This window comes from Lontra canadensis, unplaced genomic scaffold (genome assembly GCF_010015895.1).
Source record: "Lontra canadensis isolate GAN:19392208 unplaced genomic scaffold, GSC_riverotter_1.0 scaffold2, whole genome shotgun sequence".
Classification (NCBI taxonomy): Eukaryota; Metazoa; Chordata; class Mammalia; order Carnivora; family Mustelidae; genus Lontra; species Lontra canadensis.
Window position 1 is genome coordinate 38,188,344 of NW_022630996.1, and position 14,443 is coordinate 38,202,786.

At 55.8% G+C, this 14,443-nt stretch overlaps 1 protein-coding gene across 2 annotated transcripts in view; it reads right to left on the reverse strand.

Annotated features, from left to right (window-relative positions):
• MINDY4 (MINDY lysine 48 deubiquitinase 4) overlaps nt 1–14,443 on the reverse strand; it is a 99,631-nt gene that overhangs the window by 10,146 nt on the left and 75,042 nt on the right. For both annotated transcript variants that reach the window (XM_032872243.1, XM_032872233.1), the window contains exons 14-16: nt 8,122–8,185; nt 5,648–5,809; nt 222–402 (exon numbers count right to left, since the gene is read on the reverse strand). In XM_032872243.1, the coding sequence (XP_032728134.1) occupies nt 222–402; nt 5,648–5,809; nt 8,122–8,185 (407 nt within the window). The remainder of the gene's footprint in view (nt 1–221; nt 403–5,647; nt 5,810–8,121; nt 8,186–14,443) is intronic.

Consider the following 14,443-nt stretch of genomic DNA (forward strand, 5'->3'; position numbering starts at 1 on the left):
AAATCTGAACTTGTCAGCATGGAATTCAGGGCTCCCTACTCTGAGTTCTCAACTCCACCGTACACCTCTAATGCTACCAGCTTCTCAAGGCCCTGCTCTGGCTCCTCCGGTAGGAGGTTACACGGACACACGCTCTCTGATCCCCCAGTGTGGACACAGGTCTGAGGGCCTGTGTTGTTCTCTGCCTGACCCGAGGATGCGGGCCAGTGGGGATGGCGCACCAACAGTCAGCCGGATCTGCTCCTGCTGGTTGGCCAGGCCATCGTAATAGTACAGGTCGAAGAGCCTCTCGGCCCTCCAGTCTCGCAGGAGCTCTGGCTGCAGGCTGAAGAGGACGCTGAAGTGGCTCTCGCTGCACACCACCCAGATGGGGAACCTCGGCGTCTTCAGGAAACAGCCTACCTGCAAGAGGGATGGGAGGCAGATAGAGATGCCGGTGCTAGCCCCAGAGAAAGGGCCCCAGCATGTTCCGTCTAACCCGGGTTGGGCTGACCTCAGAGAGACCAGAGGGGGATCCCGGCCTCTGAGCCAGACTGGGAGTCCCTTGAGCTGCTCACAGACATGGCTCGTCCCCTGGAGCCATGCCCGCCACTCTCTGGGGCTTCCCCTCACCCACGGTCACGCTGTGAGGTATGCCGGCCTGAAACCCCGGGCGCCCACACTGCTTCCTCTCCCATACTTAACTGGCTCACAGGGCTGCCCAGCCTGCCTCGGAAAGCTCTTCTGCAGCCCGCCGCTCCTCCCCAGATGATGACCTCCCCACCGGTTCTTCCACAGCCACACCCAGCAGCGCACCAGCCTCTCACCAGTCCTCAAACACGCCAGCGCAGCTGGCCCCCGTGCCTGGGCACCCCCGTCCCCCATCTAGAGTGCGGGGACACCTCTCCTCCCCTTCCAGGTTCTGCATCACCCAAATTAGCCAACCAGGGAGCATGAATCACCCTCTAGCTCCTGGGCGGGGGCTACTATGTAACAGGTACTAGGTACCCAGTACCCGCCTGCCCTCCTGCAGCGCATCACAGCCTCACCAAGACGTGCCAGCCTGCCTCCCAAGCACCAGACTGTGCCCTTAGCACCAAGGGCAGGGGTTAGAAGCCAACATGAGCAAATGTTTGACGAGTGAGGGTCCTCATGCATGAAGAGGAACTTGAACTAGGTAGGACTGTACCTTGAAGATAGGTGGGCTTGGAGCCACAGGGAGACGGGAGAGGGGTGAGCAGTCTGTTGTGGGGGTGCCAGGAAGGAATGCCCAGAATCATCCATCCAGGGACTAGCAGGGCATTCGGGAAAGAGCGTGGGGGAAGAGGAGGATGAGGAGCTGGGACTTTCTGATGAGAGACTCCCTTGAAAAGCTCCCCGCAGAGGGGTGTTCAGGGAAGGCAGATGCCACGGAACATGCCCCAGGACCCTCATTGCTGCTGCTTAGGGCAGGGGAGTGTTTAGGGCAGAGGAGCGGTGGGGGCCCTCTGCAAAGTCCTGCTCAGAGGTCTGGCTGGCTCTGCCCATCAAGCTCTCTGAGATCTCTCCCCATCACCTGTGACTCCCTGAGGCTGCTCCTCTCCCAACCCCAGGCCCTGGTTTATTCAGCTCCGTGCGTGCCATGGACCAGGCTGATTTTGGCCTAATCCCCACCAGCCCCAGGGAGATGTTTGCATGCTCAGGTATTTACAGCCACAGCCTGCGGATTAAGGAAAGAATGGGAATTATTTTTCCAGTGGGGAGAAGGGCATACTTTCTCCGGCCTGTCACAGGAGAGTGGCCGAGCGGTCTTCCTGGGGCCCCCCGGAGCCCCTCCTGGGAGCGGACTCTGGACTGGGGTATCTCAGACAGGGGATCTGTGCTTAGGTCCCTAGGGAAAGACTTGCCCACAAACAGTGGCCTCCTCCAGGGGGTAGGATGGCGATCTTTACAAGGTGTCCATTTTCGTCCTGCCCCGCCCTGCCCCCACCTGGCCAGTAGGGCCCTCACCCCAACCCCTCGTGACATTAAAACGTGACTCCAGAGCCCTCTCCTTGGTGGATGTGGGGGAAATAGATACCTCAGAGGACGTGGCCAGACGTGCCTAAACCCCAGTGCAAACTTGGCTCCCATTCCGGGCTCAAACTTTTCTGGTGAGGGCCTCACCTCGAATAGGGAGCCTTCTCGGGGACCCAGGGCTCACTCACTGCAGGAAAAAGAGCCGAGCAACCTGCCAGAGGGCAGGCGTCTGCATAATCAGCCACCCTGAATTTTCCAGAGAGGGGACAAAAGGGCAGCCTGCCATTTATTAAACGGTCAAAAGATTATGGGGGAAAAAAAAAAAAGCTGCCCAGAGATTTTATAAATGAGTTTTCTCATTCAGGAGCCCCCTCCAAGTGGGTGACATTCAAGATGAAATTCACTTCCTCTGGGTTCGGAGGTAGCTGACCAACGGCCTGTGGCGAGGAGGGAGGGTGGGGGCACATTTCCTTCGGGACAGTGTGAGGCTTTCTCCTGACTGGGGAACAGAGGGCACCATGAGGAGTCACTTTTAAAGGGGGATTCTTAAATCTTTTGCAGGCGTGAGACCAGTGAATGCCCCCACACCTCGCTGCGGACTGCCAGCTTAGAAGCCCTAATTTAAAAAGAATGAACATTTGATTGCCAGCAGAGTTGCCATCTGTCATCTCTGAGGGTAACTGTCCTTCAACATGACTTGTGTTTCAGTCCCGGACATTACGCTCAGTGATGGGGGTACAGCAAGGAAGGAAACAGGACCAGTCTTGTCCTTGGTGGGGGGGGCTCCCTAGATTAATGGGGAAGGCAGATAGTAATCAAATAATCATACAGACACATTTGCACTGCCCTGCCCCGAATCTAAGATGCCATCAGAGTCACAATAATTGTTTTTTTTTTTCTCATGAAGAAAGCAAGCTGGCAGTTAAAGTCTGACACCGTCAGTGATTCCAAGAATGCCTCAAAATCCCAGAGGCGTTCAAACGCACACAAAGTTTGCATCTCAAAAGCAATAAACCGTGACACTTGAAACCAAGAGGAGGCCTGTGAAAGAAAGCATTAAGATTCTGTATTGGAGAGGGACCAGGTGGCAGGGGACCATGAGAGCAGTCCCTATTCGGATGGACTGATGAAGTCAGGAGAGGCTTCCCTTAGGAGGTGACATTTAAGTCAAAATGTGAAGGGAGGGAACAGGTCTCATCGGGCCTCGTAGGCTATGCTAAGTTTGGGCTCTCAGTCCCTGCATTAGTTAGCTGAGGCCAGCAGAACAAAGTTCCACAGACCAGGTGGCTTAAACAACAAAAATTTGTTTCCTCACAGGCCTGGAGGCTGGAAGTCCAAGATCAAGGTGTGGGCAGGTTTCTCCTGCGGCCTCTCTCCTTGGCTGCCGATAGCCTTCTCCTCCCTGTATCTTCATGTGGTCTTCCGTCTGAACCTGTCTGGTTCCGAATTCCCCCTTCTCATAAGGACACTACTCAACTGGATTAAGGGCCACATAAGGACCTCATTTTAACGTAATCACTTCTTACAGGCCCTGTTTCCAAATACAGCCACATTCTGAGGTACTGCATATTAGGACTTCAACATGTGAATCTGTGAGGGGACATAATTCAGCCCCTAATGGCCTTAGAGGATGGGGAAACCACTGACAGGTGTGAAGCAAAAGAATGATGTGACTCAGTCTACTCTAATGTTAGAGGTCAGAGTGGCTTCAGTAAAGGACTGGAAGGGGGTGGTAAGCTCCTTAGTGAGCTCTGGGGTTGTGAGATTGAGGTGCCGTTCTAATGGGCAAGACCATGGCGAGCCCATGGAGGACCAGAACACACAGCCAGGCTGGGGCTGGAGGCCGGCTAGTTCAGTAGAGGATGCACTTCTTGGCCCAGAGCTTCCTCTTCTTCCCCCGCCGGCACATCCAGAGTGTGGATCATCTAATAAGCTCACTGACAGATGGGACCTCCCTCAACCCCAGCCCCCACATACTCAGTGAGGGCCCTAGAACCAGGCTCCCAGCCAGAGGCTGCTGTAAGAAGCCCCGGACAGGGTGAATGACAGGCGGGCCCGCTTCTGCCATCTGTGAAAGAAAGCCTAAGCCTTATAGGAACAGTCCCATCTTGGGTGCCATGCCACAAGCTGTCCTAAATGCCAGACCTTCCCCGGGGCCACACTGCTGTTGCCCAGTGGAGGGGGCCCAGCTCTGAGTGTGGGTGCTAACCCTTCCTGGATTCCCTCCACAGCCAACATGGCCAACCATGTAGGCCCAAAGGAGTTCAGTGACAGAGGAGATGGAAGGCGGAGGTAAGGGGGAGGACAGGCTTTGTCTCTACTGCCAGACCTCTGCTTTTTCCTTCAGAGGCCCAGTCCTCAGTGAGCTCTAGGGAGGAGAGAAGGCCTGAGGGTCCTTCCTCAGAGATCCCGCAGCGCCAAAGCAGAGAAGCATACATCCTCTAGCTGCAAGAAAGATACAAGCTTCAGTCTTCAGTCAACCGTATAATGGTGTGTGTGTGTGTTGGGGGTGGGGGGTGGGTTCCTGTGTGGATTCAAGAATTTGGATCATTGTAGGGCCTGAATTTCTTCAATCGGCATTTTATTCCAAGGGAAGGATGACCCCCAACTGATGTTCCCATCAACTACCCTCCGCAGACCAAAGGAAAATAGTTTACTTTTCAACCCACACCCTCAACACAAGAGTAAAACCAGGGCTCACGGTAAGCCCAGGGATTCCATGAGCCTGGCCAAGGTAACCTCTCTCAGACCATGGAATTTCGGGCCAAATGATTCCAGAGACCACCTAGGGCCGGGCGCTCAGGGGCCCTGGTACTTCTCCAGGCCCACGTGACCACATTCCTGGGCTCCCTTCTGACATCAGCAAATCAGAGAGCCACTACCATTCTGTTCTCCCCAAGTCTGTGGAGCCCAGCAGTTGGCTTCCTGTCCCCAGGGGCAGGACCTGGGGCAGAGGCCGCACCACATGGCCCATTATCAACGGAACAGCAGCCTGAACTCATGATCGTGCCAGAAGGGCACCATGAAACTAGGGAGAGAACAATGTCTTCTCTGAAGACATGAAAACGGAGGCTCATAGAGGGTCTAACAGCAGGCTAGACAGGAACAACCACCCGCCCTGCAGAGACATGCTGTCACCTTACCCTGCCTGACTTTGCCAGGGGCCCAGCCCTTCCCAAGACCCTGGCTGCAGGGAGAGAGGAAGGAGAGGGGGCGGTACACTAGCAAACAGATCGAGTGGCCTGTTAGGGTGGAACTGGCCCTCCAAAAAGATACGTGGAGATCCTAGCCCCTAGAATGTGACCTTACTTGCAATTTGGGTGGTTGTAGACATAACTAGTTAAGATGGGATTAGTGGAGTAGAGTGGGCAACACACACATACATACCCCAACTGCATCTGCTCTGACCCTCGGTTCCCCTATAAATCCCTAGGAGTCCCTTTGAAACAACCTTTCCCAGAACATGGCACCGGCTGGCTTTGGGCGGGAATTTCATGCTAGAACTCGATGGCAGCCAAGTGCTATTTCTTCCTAAACCCTCCGTGATTGAGACTGGACCAAATTCTGACCAGCTCTGGAAACCGGAGTGGAGCTTCCCTTTCCCCTCCCTCCTTCTCTCCAGTCCCAGGGAGCCGGGCCCCTCTGTCTCCGGAGCCCTGCGCCCCAGTACCTGGCACACATTGTAGTGCTCGAAGAGAGATAAGAACCCGATGTCACTGCGCGCACCAATGCCCTTGAGCAGAGTGATGTTCCCGTTCCCAGAATCCAGCTCTACGACGTCGTTGAAAACATTGGACACGGCTTTCCCGGTCAGGAGCAGATTGACGAGTTCCTGTAGATGAAAGAAAGGGGAAAGGCTTGTCCAAGGGAGATTGGGGACAAAAAAAAAAAAAAAAAAAAAAAGGGTGGAAAGGAAGGAAAGCAAGGAGGGAGAGAGCCCCAGATCACAAGAGGGCTGGGATTTGGAGTTCCCACAGCCATCAGGGAAAGCTGCCAGCGGTTCCCAGTCGAGCGACTCTAGGAACTCAGTGTGATCTTGATCCCACAGACACTCACTGAGCCTGGGTGGCAGGAGGAGACTGTTGGAGGGTAAGAATGGCTCCTGACCTCGGGCTCCATGCCGAGGGCAGGGATCAGGTGCGTCCCTGCGCGGCTGAGGCACAATGTAGGATATGACTGGGAATACAAAATTACGAGCTTGGAGCCCTCTGGGCCAGGCAGGCACGGGACTCCGTGGCTGAGTCAGAGCCACTCTGTGGAGAAGCCACATTGGGGTGGGTCTTGAAGGATGGCATTTTTTTCATAAACTTTTTTATTATGAAATAATTATAGACTCAAAAGAATTTGTAAAAATAGTACAGAGAGTTCCTGTGCACCCTTCACCCAGCTTCCCCCAATGATAACATCTTACACAACCAGCATCCATTATCAACGCCAGGAAGCAGACAATGGTGTGAACACCAAGAAGGCAGCTCTAGGGCTTATTTGGATTTCATGGGCAATGGTGGGGTCTTTGAGCAGGGAGGGAGAGAGGAGGCCTGCAGAGGCAGACAGGCAGAGGCGAGGAAGCCCCAGGCTGGGTTCTAGATCTGTCCCCGCCTTGTCGGCCAAGTGGCGTCATGTATCTAGGGGCCCTGTAACTTGTGCCACAGGCCGACAAGCCTGCTGACTCCAGAACCCAGAGATCAGTGACATGGGGAGTCCTGTTCCTCTGGCTGCCTCCTTTAGCCAGCGCCTCCTGCATCAACATGGCAGGAAGGGCCCTTCCTTCAGCAGGGCATTGAGGGGTCCACCCTCCTGTGAGGAATGGGGACCCCGGGGCCCCCCCGATGGGAGGGGATTTCCACCCACACTTTCCAGCATCCTCCCTGGTGTCCTTCCCTCTCCCTGCATTTGTTACCCGCAGGGGACCACCTGGCCGCAGAGATTCCAGAGGAATGCTGGCCGCTAAGTGCCCGCTGTGCCACTGGGGAGGGAACCAAGTGAGCCCACCTGGGCAGGCAGCACGCCCCATTGGACCCACCCTGATAGGGCAGCGTGCGTGGCCGGCCAGCAGGCAGCAACGGCCCCACAGTATGTGGGAATGGCCAGGAGAGGCCTTTCCCAACATCAGCTCTGGAGGGAAGAGTTCACAGAAGTGTTTCCCCCTGAATTATAAAAGCCCTCCGTCAACACCAAAACCCCTGCCCTCGTGACAGTAAAAGAGGCCCCCTGTGATGGCCACGGAGGGAACCCCATTGGAGGGAGATAGCGAAGGGGCCCCATTGTGTCCTTGCAGAGGAAATGAGAAAGGATTTGGAGGAAATGTCTGCTCTGAGATACTGCACCTCAGGGGCAGTGGCGTCTAAGAAAGGCGCGGCCCCTTTCAGATAGGTTCAAGTTTTCCCATCTGGTTTTCAAGGGGGAGAAGGCTCCTGCTCCCCATCTGTCTCAAACCTTCCTTGGCACAGGAAGCCCTCTTGAAATGGGGGAGAAAGGGGAAATAGGCTGTTGCTGCTGCAAGACTCAAAATCAACGCAGTGGCAAAGCTCAGTGAACACACAGCCCCTTGCTACTCAAAGTGTGCTCCATGGACCGGCAGCATCATCTTCTCTGGGAAGCCTGTGAGCAATTCAGAACATCAGGCCCCAGGCCGGACCCACTGGATCTGAGCCTGCTTTTCAACAGGACTCTCAGGGGGTTCATGTGCCCATCAAAGTTTAAGAAGCATTGGTCTAGCCTAAATTCCTCATTCTAGAAACAAGGGAGCTGAGGCTTGGGGAGGGGACGAAGATCCACACAGCTCAGGGAGGGTGATTGCCAAGATGGTGCCCTGTGCAAATACAAAGGATGCCATGGCCCTCGCGGCCCTCATGGCCCCAGCTGGCCCAGAGCCCCAGGGCTCAGACTGGGGCTCTGGGCTGTGCGGCGCCTGGCTCTATCCCTGGTATCCCCCCTCCCCTGCAGTGCCAAGCACACAGATCGGGCACAGCAAGCCCCCCTGGAGCGGAAGCTGAACTGAGTGGCCTTTCTAGGTCTCCATGACGGAGGCTGGCACATGAAAACCACTGGGAGAGGGCTGGGGTGGGGGGAGGGTGGCAAGGAAAGAAGAGGGGAGGAAGGAAAAGAAGCGCCCAATGCCCGGTGACCCTCGGCAACCACGACCTGGGTGCAGTATCCATGTGCTCCAATCAGGTGGCTGGTGGGGACATCAAAGTCCTGGCGGACACTAGAAGATAGAGGAGAAGTTGTATCAGCACACCTTTGCCTGACTCAGGCCTCCGGGCAAACCTCACTAGGTGACCAGAGGCTCTTCTCGGGGTCCAGGCTGAGGCCCGGAATTCTGGATGTGGGCCAACCCAGGGCTCCTTAGCCCACGCTCACTCTGTTCTGGGCTGTGACCTCCACTCTGGCCTCCCTGGGGCCACTACCAACACACAGGGAGGTGACGGACACGTGAAACAGCAGACAGGCTCCTGCGTTTGCAGTCCAGCTTCCTGCATTCACAGCCCAACTGCTGCTTACCAGCATGGGCACTGGGACATCCCCATCCGTCTCTAGGCCTCAGCCTGCAAGTCTATTCAATAGGAGCAATGGGAGTCCTATAATAATAGCCGTGCCACCTGGGCACAGACCGTGTACCAGGCCCTGGACACACACGGTTCCCCAGACATCGAGAGAAAACCAAGGCTCGGAGCAGCACTGACTTGCCCAGGGCACAGGGCTTTTGGCCTATGGAGTCAATGGAGGACCCCGCGGCCCGTCTTGGAGGCCTGTGCTCTCCTGACCCCAGGTCACCACAACGGCTCTACCCTCAGAAGGGAGCCCCCTAGAAGGCATGAGGTGAAAAGCTCCTTGGCCAAAACATATCCCTCAAACCAGAAGGAGCCGATTTCATTAGGGCTGTACAGAGCTGGGGGCCAGAAGTCAACATCGGTGTGGCTCTGTTGTTGGGGAGCCTGGCAAAAGGAGGCAAGCCCAGCCCTCCATGAATCTCAACACTCTCTGACAATCTAGAAAGTCCCCCACCAGGACACAACTCCTTTTCCCTACCCCCATGTAAATCCTTCGGGAGACCAAGTGTTCTTGTCGGCCACGGAACCGTGGACAAAGTGAACAGGAAAGGAGCCGGCATCCATGGAATACAGTCCCACCCCTGGCAGAATAAGGGTTACTATATTTTATAGACATGGAAAGACTCAGAAGGGCATCGCTGGGGGAGACGGGAGGCTGCAGCTCATGCCCAGCGGCCTGGCCTGCCCCCTCTGGCCCCACTCCAAAGAGACCACAGACAGACAACCCAGAGGAAAGGGCTCAGCAATCACGATGTTTGTTTTCCCTTTTAGTGGAAGAGAAGAGAAACCTGGTCTCAATTTTATGCTTTAAATCTAAGATCTGCCATAAGTCCACAAACCTAAAACACCCTGGTCCCCGTATCCTTCCCAAACAAGTTTAGAAACTCAAGCTCCGTGACCTTTGCTGGAGAAATGCTTTCTTGTGGTTTTTAGTAACCGTGGACAAATGGGGACGGTCTGTGGCCCACATGGGAAAATGGGCCGCGTTGGCACTGCGGGGACCTGGTGGAGAAGCACGGGGGTCTGGGGGGCCTGGGGAGGGCCTAGGGGGCTCACCCACCAGAGACAGCCCAGCGGGCCTGAGAAGGAGCCGGCTGGGGCGACAAATGGCCCAAGGCAGCGCTCGACTGGCGCTAGCTCAGGCAGAAGAATTGATGGAAACGCTTTCTGCCACATATACGGGCATCTTCTGAAGAGAATAAAATAACCTCAAAGGAGTCCTGGGTGGACTGATAAGCATCGCTGGTCCCAAGCCAGCCCAAAGCTTTCAGAAGCAGTCCGATGTCCATAATCTCACAGCCTCGTGCTCACCCAGCGGGTTTGAGAGCCTGCGTCAGCCGAGAGCGGAGGGACAAGCAAAGAGGACAATGGCAGGAAATGGTAATTGCATCCTTAGGTGCAAACACGATGGGAAGTTCAGGAGTGAGCACAGAGCTTGAAAGGGAGGAACATCTGTGTTTCATATTAGGGCATTCGCCAGACGCCAGGGAGCAGCTTACGGCTTAAGAGATTTACAACTTTGGCAAATCTAGATGCCCAGACCTCCCTTTAGGGGAATTCCCTGGAGAGCGGAGTGTGAGGAGTCCTTGAGCAAAGGAAAAACGGCCTCTGCCCTGCCCAGAGAGAGGGCAGTTCAAAGGGCAGGGCTGTAAGTAGGTTGGAGCTCCAGCCCCAGCCAGCCCTGGGGCAGCCATACTCTCCTTTCTGGGCCTCAGTCTCCCCTTTTGTGACATGAGGGCCTTGTACAAGATGCATGGTGTTTGGGGCTGAACTGTGTCACCCCCAAATTTGTATGCTGAAGCCCTGACCCCAGTACCTCAGAATGTGGCTCTGCTCTGAGGGCCTTTCAAGGAGTGATTTAAGTTCCCCGAGCCCATTCGGGTGGCCCTAATCCAACCTGAATGGGTCCCTGCAGGAAAAGGATGGCAGGGATGAGAGCTGGCAGAGGAAAGACCAAGTGAGGCCACAGAAGCAGGCAGCCACCCACAGGCCCAGGAGAGAGGCCTCAGGGGAAACCAACCCTGCCGACACCTTGATCTTGGACTTCCAGCCCCCAGACCTGGCAGTTTCTGCTGTTAAAGCGACTCAGGCTGTGGGTGCTTGTGACGGCTGCCCTAGCAAACACATACCAGGCAGCCTCCCCCGTCTGTTTAGACTCAGAGCTCTTTCTTCAAATGTCATCTTCTAGGCAGAAGCCAGATGGATAAGACATTAAGGCAGAGCTGCTCTGACTGAAGGCATCCCATCCTTTTCCCTCTTCCAGCTCCTGTAGCCCCTCTGGGGAACCCCCAGGTCTCCAAGGTCATGCAGCATCCTAGGAGCAGGGGCTGAATCAGAGATAGGGTTGCCTGGGCTCTGAGGTCCCCATACTCACTGGGCTTCTGAGCCACCAGCTTTGAGGACTTCCCTGGGACTGACGTCGTTCAGTCCAAAGGGCAGGCTGTCCCTTCCCTGGGCTACCTGGGGACTGGACAATGCTGGGCCCTAAAAAATTTCCACACAGCCTGGGGCCAGCTACCAGGCTGGGTGACAGGAGCCAGGGGCAGCCTGAGACTGATGAAGCCTGCGCCCTGAGACTATTATGCACACAGGGGACCCCTTCAGGGAGCAGGAGTTTTGCCTGGATTTTGGATTCTGACAAACACAGGGTGGGAGGAGCCTGAGCAGACTTGCCATAAGGGAAACTTACAAGGAGTGGCTTGGCCCTTGGCTGTCCTGCCACCACTCCTCCTGCCACCACTCCTCCCCCTCAGCATTCTGGGAACCAAGGGCCAGAACGTGGACCATGGTCGGAGTGACAGCTTGCTGCAGAAGTATCCAGAGTTAGAGGAACAGAGACCTCTGCCCAGGATGCCAGCAACGCCTGCTTCTCCCAGCTGGGCCCCATGGAGAGTTCCCAGAGACCCCACACCGCACCAAGAAATGGAACGAAGAGGATGCGGGGGCTTGGCAGAGACCTTGGGGCTGAGCTGTTTGCAGCAGGGAAAACAGATGCCTAGCACATGAACACAAGCAGGCCAGGGCAAGGGACAGGTGTCAGGCCAGACTGAGCATGGGAAGCTGGGCTAGAGCGCCGCTGCTCCCTCCAGTCACCCCTTGTCACACGCCTCCAAGAAAGACGTTCTGCCACTGAGCAGCGTACAGGGCTTGAGCCTCGACTCTGCAGAACCTAGAAGCTCACTTTCAGATCCACCGTCCTCTCTGAAGCCTCATGAGGCCAGAAGAGCACGACCCGCCATCTCCATCTCACCAAGGGGGCTACTGAGGCCCAGAAAGGAGAAGAGACATGTGGTCCTGTGATCATAGAGTCAGTTGGCCAGCCAGGACAGCGTCCCCAGTGCCAACATCACAGTGTCCACTGTGGCCTGAAACATGGGATGTTCAGCCTGGCCGGTCAGCCCCCAAGCAGGTCAGGGAGCCCTGAAACTCCACTCCTGGTCCCCACCTCCCTGGCTGGGGCACAGCTTGTTCCTTTACCCTAAGCCTCCCCAACGTCCATCTGAACATGTGAATCTGGGCATCTGGTACAGAAGTTTCTGAATAAGAACAAAGTTGGTCTAAGTGGCCTAGAGACATGGTTCCAGTCCATCGTCAAAGCCACTCACCTAAAATCAATGTCCACGAGGTGGGGTCAGCAGCCAGCTCGGCCTCAGATGGGCTGGGTTAACCTCAGGTAAGTCCCTCTCTCTCTCTCCCAGCCTATGTCTTCATTTAGAAAACCAGAGGACAGGAGCCAGGGGTCTCCAGGGACCTTCTGGGATGTGAACAAGTGTGCCTGGTTTGTGACTCTGATGTTTAAAACATCATGCCTAAAATAGGTGGTAATTAACCCGGGAGGATCTGGCCAGCCACCTCCCCTCCACCTGACCCCAAGGCCCCAGGCCCCAGGAGCACCACCACACCCCGCTCTGGCCGGGCCTCCCTGCTGCCCCCTCCCTTGGGAATTCTACTGACTTTTGAGGACCAATCAGTAGTGAGAAGGGTGGTGGTGGAATAACAAGGAGGACCTGGGCTCCTGGGCAGGGGCCCCTGGATTTGAATCCAGTTCCTGTTACTTACTGGCTGTCTCCCTCTCTGAGGCTGCCTCCCCCCTGCAGTGGGGAGGTGGGACAGTGCCTCCCTCTACTATAGACTGCTAGAAGAGCAAGGTGAACTATATAAAGCATCTGGCATTTGGTAAATGTCACTTCCTTTTTCCTACGATAACAACAATAATAACAACTACAAACACAATGACCAAGAGGTCACAATTCCCGCAACCTCAACTGCTCGTGTCGCAGCCAAGAACCCAGAATAAGGAGGAGGCCTGCAAGTGGCTGAAATGGAACTATGAATATCTAAAAAGGACTTGGGTAGAGCGGATATGGACTGTTTTCCCAGGAAAGCCTGTAGGGAGTGGACGATGGGTCAGGACACCTGTGTGGCAGGCCCCTGCTGCCACCTGCCCTGTGTGACCTTCTGCAAATTGCTTTCCATCTCTGAGCCTTCGGGGTGTCATCTCCTGATGGGTATAACAACAGGCACCTCAAAGAGCTATTGCTGTGAGGGCCCCACAAACAGCACAGAGCTCCTCTGTGGAGGGGCTGGCTGTGACTGCCACTCTCCAGGCAGGGGTCGGGACAGGAAGGGGCAAGGTGGGGACCCCAGGAGGGAGGGCAAGGTGCAGAATGGAGAGAAAGGAGCCAGCCTGGAGGAAGGGAGGGTATAGAGAGGTGCCCCAGCCCTTCCCAAGCTGCCTTCCAACTCACCACGCGCTAGACCTCTCCCCACGTGCCGGCACCTTCCTTCCCACTCCTTCCCAACCCTTCCCACATACCCCTCAGAGCCCTGCTAAATGTTGCCTCTTCTATAAAGACACCTCCCTCACCCCGGGACAGATGTGCCCCATCTCTCCTCAGCCGGCCCCTTCCTCAGAGCTCCCGCCCATGCCACCCTTCTCCCTCCAGGCAGCAAGGACTTTGACGGCCAGGGGTATGTTGTGTCCCTTGGGCCCCCAGCCCCCAGAACTGGGCTCTTATTTTGCAGATGCACAGCAAACGGGCCCTAAATTATGTAAGCCTGGCCCACACCCACCCCAGAAGAAGCTACAAGGAAGGCCCAGATGGAACAGCCTCCAGAAGCTGAATCCCAGGAGGGGTGTGGAGTAAGCCAGAAGGAAGCTTCCCACCCAAGCGACTGAGGTTGGCCTGGAACAGAAGATTCTTCTGTAAAGTTAATTGCCTCTCCCTCCTCCCAAGGCCCATCCTCTTTCTTTGGACGCCCAAGCCCTTTGAGGAACCTGGAAGTCTAGCCCTTGGGTAAGTGGTAAGTGCTAGAGGGACCAAGAGTCAGGAGACCCTCCTAGCTCTGCCCGACTGTGGCCTGGGCTTAGCTGCCCCCCTCAGCCACAGGAGACTCAGTGTTCCCGGGTGGACCTGTTGCCCTCAGGCATACCCCACCCTTGTTTCTGAGGAAATCCTGTGGGGGCCTCAATTAAGGCCCAGATCTGACCCACTCCCAAACTCATACCTGGTCTCTTGTTCCTTGATAAATTCCAAGCTCCCAGTTCCTGACTAGACAGCCCACTCCTTTCCCAGTCAGAGTGGTCCCGCCTCTGTGGGTTCTGCCTGCCTTCTGGGCCCTCTGTGTTCACATGCCCCATGATGCGGGGAGCCTAAGCCTGGCCACCATGAGGTATCACAAATGGGGTCACGGCTGCCAGCAGGCTGAGGGGCACTGGAGAAAGGGCTTCCTTAGGGCACCTGGTGGCTTGGTGGGTTAAGTGTCTGGCTCTGGCTCAGGTTGTGATCCCGGGGTCCTGGGATGGAGCCCCATGTTGGGCTCCCTGCTCAGTGGGGAGTCAGCTTCTTCCTCTCCCTCTTTCTCTTTCTGAAATAAATAAAATCTTAAAAAAAAAAAAAAAAAAAAAAAGC